At 41.4% G+C, this 9,591-nt stretch overlaps 1 protein-coding gene across 1 annotated transcript in view; it reads left to right on the plus strand.

Moving 5' to 3' along the window:
• Positions 1-9,172, plus strand: part of ZC3H12B (zinc finger CCCH-type containing 12B) — a 16,290-nt gene extending 7,118 nt beyond the window's left edge. Inside the window, exons 2-5 of the mRNA XM_017862675.1 lie at positions 3,098-3,237; positions 4,954-5,188; positions 5,840-5,946; positions 7,744-9,172. Coding sequence (XP_017718164.1) covers positions 3,098-3,237; positions 4,954-5,188; positions 5,840-5,946; positions 7,744-9,164 — 1,903 coding nt within the window. The 3' untranslated portion in view covers positions 9,165-9,172. The remainder of the gene's footprint in view (positions 1-3,097; positions 3,238-4,953; positions 5,189-5,839; positions 5,947-7,743) is intronic.
• The last annotated feature ends 419 nt before the right edge of the window (positions 9,173-9,591 follow it).

The raw sequence follows: 9,591 nt of genomic DNA on the forward strand, positions 1-9,591 counted from the left end.
ATATATATATATATTTAGAGACAGGGCCTTGTTCTGTCACCCAGGCTGGAGTGCAGGGGCATGGTCATAGCTCACTGTAACCTCAAACTCCTGGGCTCAAGTGATCTTCCTGGCTCAGCCTCCCGAGTAGCTAGGACTACAGGAGTTCATCACTATACTCAGCTAATTTTTTGTAGAGGCAGGTTCTCACTATGTTGCCAAGGCTGAAAAAAATTTTTAAACACAGAATTTGGCAGTATAAAATATAAAGTTGGCTGGGCGTGGTGGCTCATGCCTGTAATCCCAGCACTTTGGGAGGCTGAGGTGGGCGGATCACAAGGTCAGGAGTTCAGGATCAGCTTTGGCAACATGGTGAAACCCCATCTCTACTAAAAATACAAAAATTAACTGGGCGTGTTGGCTTGTGTTTGTAATCCCAGCTACTTGGGAGGCTGAGGTAGGAGAATCTCTTGAACCCCGGAGGCAGAGGTTGCAGTGAGCCAAGATGGTGCCACTGCACTCCAGCCTGGGTGACAGAGCAAGACTCTGTCTCAAAAAATAAATAAATAAATAAATAAATAAATAAAATATAAAGTTGCAGTATCTAACAGCAAATTTTACTCTCATATTTATTTCTGGACTTAGATCATTTGGGAGAAGATCATAGTACTGCACAGCCAATGAAATTCCATCCCCTTCCTTCAAATCCCCTCTAATGGCAATTCTGATAATTTTCCCAAGTTCTGTTATTCTTTATACTTACCAGCACTGTAGCAGTGGGAAAATTCACAGTTGAACAACTTCTCTTCCACAGTTCATCTAATATTAACCATTTAAGCATAATTCTTGCATAATTTCCCCATTGTTCAACTTTTTAGGAGTTAGTAGTAGTTATCTCTAAGGCTGCCTTGGAGTGTATTGACAACTAAATATATTTTCCTTTTGTTTCTTAAGTGCTTCCAACTTTCAGTTGAGTAGTATAATTGCTTTATGGTACTCACTGGAGAGCTTTAAACATGATTAGCATATGCTTGGAAATGTTAATAAAAGCATTTAATAAATTTTTGCAATTTGCCTCAAGAGTGATAAGACAGTGGGAAGTCTTGCAGTATAAGAATTGATGAAGCCCCTGATATTATATATGAATTCATCGAAAGGGAACAATATGTTGGAGTTCATTTTTGTTGTAGCTGAGTGAGCTAGTGCCAGTGAGAAGGTGAGGAATCAAAAGCGAGAAGCCCCATCACATTGTCTTAATTAGCCTTCTAACAAAACAATTATTTCCTTCTGATCAGTCTTAACAGACAATAGCCACTTGATTGTAGTAGAATTGGTACACGTATGCCCATTTTTTCCCATCCAAGCTGTTGAATTAACTATAATTTAATGTGGTTTATGTATATGTCAGAGCACTAGATACCACGCTAAGAGATTATAATTTTCACAGCCAAACAAGGCACAAATCTAGTGCACCTTTTCCCAATTTATCTGCAAATTTTCCCTCTTCCAATTTCTAGTTAAATGAATTCTGTTTGGCTTTTTAAGTTTTCACAATGTTTATTCCTATAAGTAATTCTGACAGTTTCTTCTCCTTTATATAATTTTCTGATTATAGAAAGAATACTTGAATTTTTTTTTCTTTTTAATAAAGATGGGGTCTCGCTATGTTGCCGAGGCTGGTCGCAAATTCTCCCACCTCGGGCTCCCAACCTGCTGGGATTATAGGCCTGAGCAGCTGCACCTGGCCAGAAATAGTTGACTTTTTAAAGGATATTTTGGAATTACAGGAAGAAAATAGATCACTTATAACCCTCTCACACAGAACAACAATATTTATTAATATTTTGATGTACTTATTTCTCGTATTTTTTCTAAACTTATACATAGGTTTTCTTCTACAAAATTGGTGTTACATTATATATAGTCTATTTTTTCTTTTCTCTTTCAGAATTACGAGCATTTCCTACATCTTAAAATTTTCATGAATATGATTTTGTTGGTGCATTATATTANACTTTTTAAAGGATATTTTGGAATTACAGGAAGAAAATAGATCACTTATAACCCTCTCACACAGAACAACAATATTTATTAATATTTTGATGTACTTATTTCTCGTATTTTTTCTAAACTTATACATAGGTTTTCTTCTACAAAATTGGTGTTACATTATATATAGTCTATTTTTTCTTTTCTCTTTCAGAATTACGAGCATTTCCTACATCTTAAAATTTTCATGAATATGATTTTTGTTGGTGCATTATATTAAATGGATATATGTAATAAGAATTTTCAGTGAGCATTTATGTGCATATCTTTTTTGCTGTCGATGTTCTTTTTGAAGCTTAATATATATGTGCTTAAGACTTATCCCCAATTAATACTCTATATAAACTTTAAACCTCTAGTAATACCTTTATTTTTTTCATTTTTTTGTGAATATCGCAATCTTTGAAAAGAAAGTGGTAGGAGAAACAAAAAGAGAAGAGAGAAAATGGAACTAGTGATAGGAGATAGCCATCAGGGCTACAATAAATTGGGAGTTGTTACTAACCATCTGTGGCCTTGAATGAAGTTTGTAATACTAATGGCAAATTTGTAACAATTAAATAAAAATAACTTGATTTGCTCTTTAAAAAGCATGTTACTTGGCATTATCAAGAAAGTAAATGTCATAGCTGGCCACAGTGGCTCATGCCTATAATTCTAGCACTTTGGGAGGCCAAGGCAGGCAGATCACCTGAGGTCAGGAGTTCGAGACCAGCCTGGCCAAAATGGCAAAACCCCGTCTCTACTAAAAATACAAAAATTAGCTGGGCATGGTGGTACACACCTGTAGTTCCAGCTACTCAGGAGGTGGAAGCAGGAGAAACACTTGAACCTGGGAGGTGGAGGTTGCAGTGAGCTGAGATCGTGCCACTGCACTCCAGCCTGGGCAACAAAGTGAGACAAAAAAAAGAAAGAAAAGAAAAGAAGCGAAAGGAAGAAAGAAAGAGAGAAAGAAAGAAAAGAATGTAAATGTCTATTATTAATACCTTGGCACTAAGAAAAAGCCTGCTTTAGGTATTTCTTTGCTATCTATTATCAATCTTCTCTTTTATTCTGTATCTTCCTAAAGCCATGGGAATAAAGAAGAATTCTCCTGCAGAGGAATACAACTTGCGGTGGATTGGTTTCTAGATAAAGGCCATAAAGATATTACTGTATTTGTGCCTGCATGGAGAAAGGAGCAATCCCGCCCTGATGCACCAATTACAGGTACTGTGTCAAATAAGGTATTTCTTCTCATCTAGAGGCAAATCTGGATAGTTTGGGGATGGTCCCAATTTAGATATTTATTTTTCAAAGTTGTTAAGTATATTTAAAGTGTTTGTATTAAGTGTATATTTGAAAAAAGATTCAAAGAAAGCCATCATTATTTTGTAGCATCTGACAGTTAAATAAAGAAAACTTCAATTCGGCAAAAGATAAAGCACATAGTTTTTTTAAAAAAGGAGTGCTTTTCTATTCGACCATAGACTTCAGACTAAAGGGAGACGAATCTGGTTATGAGCATGACTAAGTTTTCAAGAGAGTAAAAACACCATGGTGGACAATGGATCTCATTCTGTACCAAAGAAGTGATTGTGGGGTTTGCAAATTAGGGAATAAAAGAGAGAGAGAAAATTCCCACAGCAGTCAGAGCCAACTTGTCCATGAGACACAGTAGGTCTGGAACCTAGGGCCAATGATATTGTTAAGGTCCCATGGAAATGTCTTAATTTTATTTTCTTCTCACATCAGAAGAAAAAATTGAATATAATAGCAATGCATGTAAAATGATGTATCTAGCTGGGTTATCCTTGGCTTTATACCAAAGCAATTGAAAATGAAATTTTTAATATTTAATATTTATATTTGTTTGAGACAGGGTCTCAGTCACCTAGGCTAGAATGCTATGGTGTGATCATGGCTCACTGCAGCCTCTACCTCCCTGGGCTCAGCTTTTTCTCCCACCTCAGCCTCCTGAGTAGCTGGGACTACAGGTGTGTACCACCATGCCTGGCTAATTTTTGTATTTTTAGTAGAGATTGAGTTTTGCCATGTTGCCCAAGCTGGTCTTGAACTCCTGGGCTCAAGCTATCTGCCCACCTCAACCTCCCAAAGTGCTAGGATTACAGGCATGAGCCACCATGCCCAGCCAATATTTAACATTTCTTATGGAGGAAGAGGTCCAGGAAAGCAAAAATGCGTAAGGTTTTCAAAAGTCATGGTGCAATCCTAATGGTAGAGGGGTCTCTACATTCATTTACAACAGTCTTCTGGCATCAGCTGTTGCCTGATGTGCCTAATGAGAAAGTCCCATGAATGACTGTCTGAGCTGTGTGTGAAGCTATTTGCCATCTGCTGAACAGGCTCTTGAGCCTCCGTCTGAGAATAGATGCTAGCCCTGCTCAAGCCCAGCCAGCAAGCTTTCTTGCCTCAGCAACTAGGAGACCAAAAGGAAAGGGGATCAGCACTCAGTTGCTATATCTTGATGTTTCACCCTAGTTTTGGTCTTCCCTCAGGCAGAAGCCAAAAATGTAAGTCCCTAGGAGAGATGCTTTAGTTTCCTCCTGGCAGACACATCCTCAGTACTTCCCTGTTAGAAATCAACAACCAAAAAGCTGGTGCTTTGGCCAAAGGACAAAACAAGCATCAAGAATGCTAAGATATCAGTGTCACTCTCACTCTTCATGTAGTTTTTAAAACTTAGATGTCATTGAATCCAGTTCCTTCATTTTATCAAAAAGAAGACTGAAGTCCAAAGGGGAAGATGATTTGCCTAAGGTCATAATCCAGATTGATATCATAGTCAGGAACAGGGCCTACTTTCCCTCTAAGGGCAAATAATACCTTCATCCAGTACCAACTTTTGCATTTTTAATATTGGGGTAATACTGTTAATTTCCAAAGATGATTTCTGCTCTGTGGCATATAATCATATTTTGACAGATCAAGATATTCTACGAAAACTGGAGAAGGAAAAGATTCTCGTCTTCACACCATCCCGAAGAGTCCAAGGCAGGAGGGTTGTCTGCTATGATGACCGGTTCATAGTCAAACTGGCTTTTGATTCTGATGGCATCATTGTGTCCAATGATAACTACCGAGACCTTCAAGTTGAAAAGCCAGAATGGAAGAAGTTTATAGAGGAGCGGTTGCTGATGTATTCTTTTGTGAATGACAAGTGCGTTTCTTTCCAGTAGGCCTATATTCAAGTTATCAGTAGGAATAGATTTCACTTTAATAAACATTTGCCAAACACTTACTGTGTATCATACATTTTGCTAGTTGCCACAGAGATAAAAGGATGAATAAGGAAGAGAACTCACTCTTAAGGGACTCAAAGTGTAGTAGAGGAGTGAAAGAGACAACCACAGTGTTTTGTTATAAGAGCTACAGTTAAAAGTTGTTTTTTTAAAATTGCTTTGTCTATGTGAAGTAATAGAAAAAGGCATCCCAGAGGAGATGACATTTCAGATCAAGTTTACAGATGGAGGAAAGGGGGCTGCTAGGCATGAGAGGTAAGGGGGACATCATGAATAAAGTTATGAAGGTGTGAAAGTGGGTAGCATGTTGGTGGAACCAGCAGACATGCCAGTATGGCTCGAACATGTAGTTCATGGAAGAATGATGAACAGGAAAAATCATCCTTTCTATGTGATAAAGTGGCAACAAAGGGAAGAACTGCTAGATTAGCAGAGGATAGACTTGAGGCATGAAGGGCAATTAGAAGGCTGTGACAACAGTACAGGCAAGAGGTAATGAAAATCTGAACTCCTAGTAAGGAGTAGGGGACAGAAAGGAAGACAGTCACCTCTTGCTTACTTGCTTTCAGATTTATGCCTCCAGATGATCCATTAGGACGCCATGGCCCAAGCCTTGAAAATTTCTTAAGAAAGAGACCCATTGTTCCTGAGCATAAGAAGCAACCATGTCCTTACGGTGAGTACCTATGTACAAAACTGAGTTCTGTACCACCAGAAACATAAGGATTCTGTGAACACTTTTCTCTTCCAGGTTTCCCTTTCAAATGGGAAATCTTGGCTTGTCCACTGTCTTTGAGTTAAAGTTTGTGTCTTCATGTACACTGTTAGGTATTTAAAGAAAAATCTTAGAAACTGAATGAGGAAAAGGTAGCTATAATTGAAGGGAAGATCAGTTGTCACTTGTGACAATAGCACATGTGCTCTAGCTGCCTAAGTCCTGAACTATGTTGCTGGGAGCAGGGAAATGAAGAAACCTATATGGCCTGTGGAAGCAGAAAGGGCAATACTGAACTGAGTTTGGCCCCAAGATGAACCTGTGTCTCAGGCAGGTGACTGCACCCTCTGTCAATTAATACTAACCTTTCCTTTAGATCTGTCCTTTCCAGTTTTTTTGTTTGTTTGTTTGTTTGTTTGTTTTGAGACAGTCTCGCTCTGTCACCTAGGCTGCAGTGCAATGGTGCAGTCTTGGCTCACTGCAACTTCCGCCTCCCAGGTTAAAGCGATTCTCCTGCCTCAGCCTCCCCAGTAGCTGGGATTACAGGTGCACAATGCCAAGCCCAGCTAATTTTATATTTTAGTAGAGACGGGGTTTCACCATGTTGGCCAAGCTGGTCTCAAACTCCTGACTTCAAGTGATCTATCCACCTCGGCCTCTGAAAGTGCTGAGATTACAGGCATGACGCGCTCAGCCCCTTTCCAGTTTTCTTTTCTTTTTTTTTCTTTTTTTAATAAATATACTTTCCTAGAGTGTTTTCATGCTCTTATCCCAGTCCCTCTGATACAAGGTTTGTGCGCCTGACATTGCGACATGGGCTGCTTGATCTGAGGCTACTTTGAATGTCTGTTTTTTTGGATGATCATTTGTTTTGTGGGTTGTTTTGGTTTTTGTCCTCAATTAACATTTAAGTCACAGAGTACTTTCGTATTCATTATCTCATTTAATCTTTACAATTACCCTATAATATAGGCATGATGATGAACTTTGTTTACGGAAGAGGAAAATGAGGCTCACAAAATAAAGTCACTTACCAAGGTCACACAGCTAGTAAGGGACGTAGCTGGAATTGAAATTCAGATCTGACTGGACTCCAAACCTGTGCTCTTTGCACTGCACTGTGCTGCTTTCTATTACTCTCTGCTGCTTCAGCATGCAAATTATGCCTAGGCAAAGTTGTACATTATCGAAAACTTGAAACTGCTCAACTGCTCAGCTTTAGCTTTTTTTTTTTTTCTGAGACAGGGTCTTGCTCTGTCACCTGGGCTGGAGAGCCAGTGGCATGACCATGGCTCACTGCAGCCTTGACCTTCCAGGCTCAAGAATTCTCCCACTGCAGCCTCCTGAGTAGCTGGGACTACAGACCTGCACCACCATGCCCAGTTAATTTTGTTTATATTTTTCTTTACAGACGGGGTTTCACAATGTTGCCCAAGCTGGTCTTGAACTCCTGGGCTAAAGTGATCCACCCACCACAGGCTCCCAAATTGCTAGGACTACAGACAGGAACCACTGCATCCAGCCAGCTCTTAGCTTTTATGCTGCCATTTTCTCCATAGCTTTCCACTTTCTCTCTCCCATCACAGTGTGTGATGCCGCCTTGGTGTTGTCTGTCTCTCATCTTTGTGGACAGTTAATTTTCTGCCTTTACCCCAAACAGTAAAACCCTAACCTGAGTGACCAGATTGTTACAACAGTTTCTGGCACGGAGGGTTCCATCACTGAGAGAGAGTCTTACCCCAAGGCATTATTTTTCAGGCAAAAAATGCACCTACGGCCACAAGTGCAAATACTACCATCCGGAGCGGGCCAACCAACCCCAGCGTTCGGTGGCTGATGAGCTCCGCATCAGTGCCAAACTGTCCACAGTGAAAACTATGAGTGAAGGCACCCTGGCCAAGTGTGGCACAGGGATGTCTAGTGCCAAAGGTGAGATAACCTCAGAGGTCAAACGTGTGGCCCCCAAGCGCCAATCAGATCCCAGCATCCGGTCTGTGGCTGTGGAGCCTGAGGAATGGCTGTCCATTGCCCGTAAGCCTGAGGCTAGTTCTGTCCCCTCGCTTGTGACTGCCCTAAGTGTTCCCACAATCCCACCCCCAAAAAGCCATGCAGTGGGTGCACTCAACACCCGTTCGGCCAGCAGCCCAGTGCCAGGATCCTCCCATTTCCCCCACCAGAAGGCCTCTTTGGAGCATATGGCCAGCATGCAGTATCCTCCCATCCTGGTTACCAACAGCCATGGGACCCCTATTAGCTATGCTGAGCAATACCCAAAGTTTGAATCCATGGGGGACCATGGCTACTATTCAATGTTAGGTGACTTCTCCAAACTGAACATCAACAGCATGCATAATCGGGAGTATTACATGGCTGAAGTAGACCGGGGGGTGTATGCCCGGAATCCTAATCTCTGTCCTGACAGCCGTGTGAGCCATACCAGGAATGACAACTATTCCTCTTACAACAACGTGTATTTGGCTGTAGCTGATACCCATCCTGAAGGCAATTTGAAGCTGCACCGCTCAGCATCCCAGAACCGACTTCAGCCTTTTCCTCATGGTTACCATGAAGCCTTAACACGAGTGCAGAGCTATGGCCCAGAGGATTCTAAGCAAGGCCCCCACAAACAGTCAGTCCCCCACTTAGCTCTGCATGCCCAGCACTCAGCAACTGGAACACGTTCCAGCTGTCCTGCAGACTACCCCATGCCTCCCAATATCCATCCTGGGGCAACCCCCCAGCCAGGCCGTGCCCTGGTGATGACTCGGATGGATAGCATTTCTGACTCCCGCCTCTATGAGAGCAACCCCGTGAGGCAAAGACGACCTCCCCTGTGCCGGGAACAGCATGCCAGCTGGGACCCGCTGCCCTGTGCAACTGACTCCTATGGCTACCACTCCTATCCCTTGAGTAACAGCCTCATGCAACCATGTTATGAGCCAGTCATGGTACGGAGCGTGCCTGAAAAGATGGAGCAGCTTTGGAGGAATCCTTGGGTTGGAATGTGCAATGATTCCAGGGAGCATATGATCCCAGAGCACCAGTATCAGACCTACAAGAACCTCTGCAATATTTTCCCTTCTAACATCGTCCTTGCAGTGATGGAGAAGAATCCCCACACAGCAGATGCCCAGCAACTGGCAGCCTTGATTGTTGCTAAGCTTAGGGCTGCACGTTGATATGACATAGTACTTATTTCTTTATACAAATATGAATATTAATACTAACAATACACTAACACAATAATTATAGTAACTAATAATTTGTATTGCGCTTTACAAGTTACAGAGTGTTTATATCATTTAAGCGCATAACAACCCTGTGAGGTACGTCTTACTAACATCCTCTTTTATAGAGAAGGAAGGTGAAGCTCAGTGAAATTAAGTGGCTAGCCAGGGTCACACTGCTAGGAAATGACTAAGACAAGACACACACCCAAGTCCTCTAAATCCAAGTCCTATGCCCCTTTGCACTGCACCATGCAGGTAATGGAGGACAAAACCCAGGGGGAGAGGTCTAGATGTCAGAAACCCCAGAGGATTCCATTACCAGAGTTTTCCTTTCTCTCGTTTTTTTTTTTTTTTTTTTTTTTTTTTTTTTTTTTTT

Source organism: Rhinopithecus bieti, unplaced genomic scaffold, assembly GCF_001698545.2.
Source record: "Rhinopithecus bieti isolate Rb0 unplaced genomic scaffold, ASM169854v2 scaffold_65629, whole genome shotgun sequence".
NCBI lineage: Eukaryota > Metazoa > Chordata > Mammalia > Primates > Cercopithecidae > Rhinopithecus > Rhinopithecus bieti.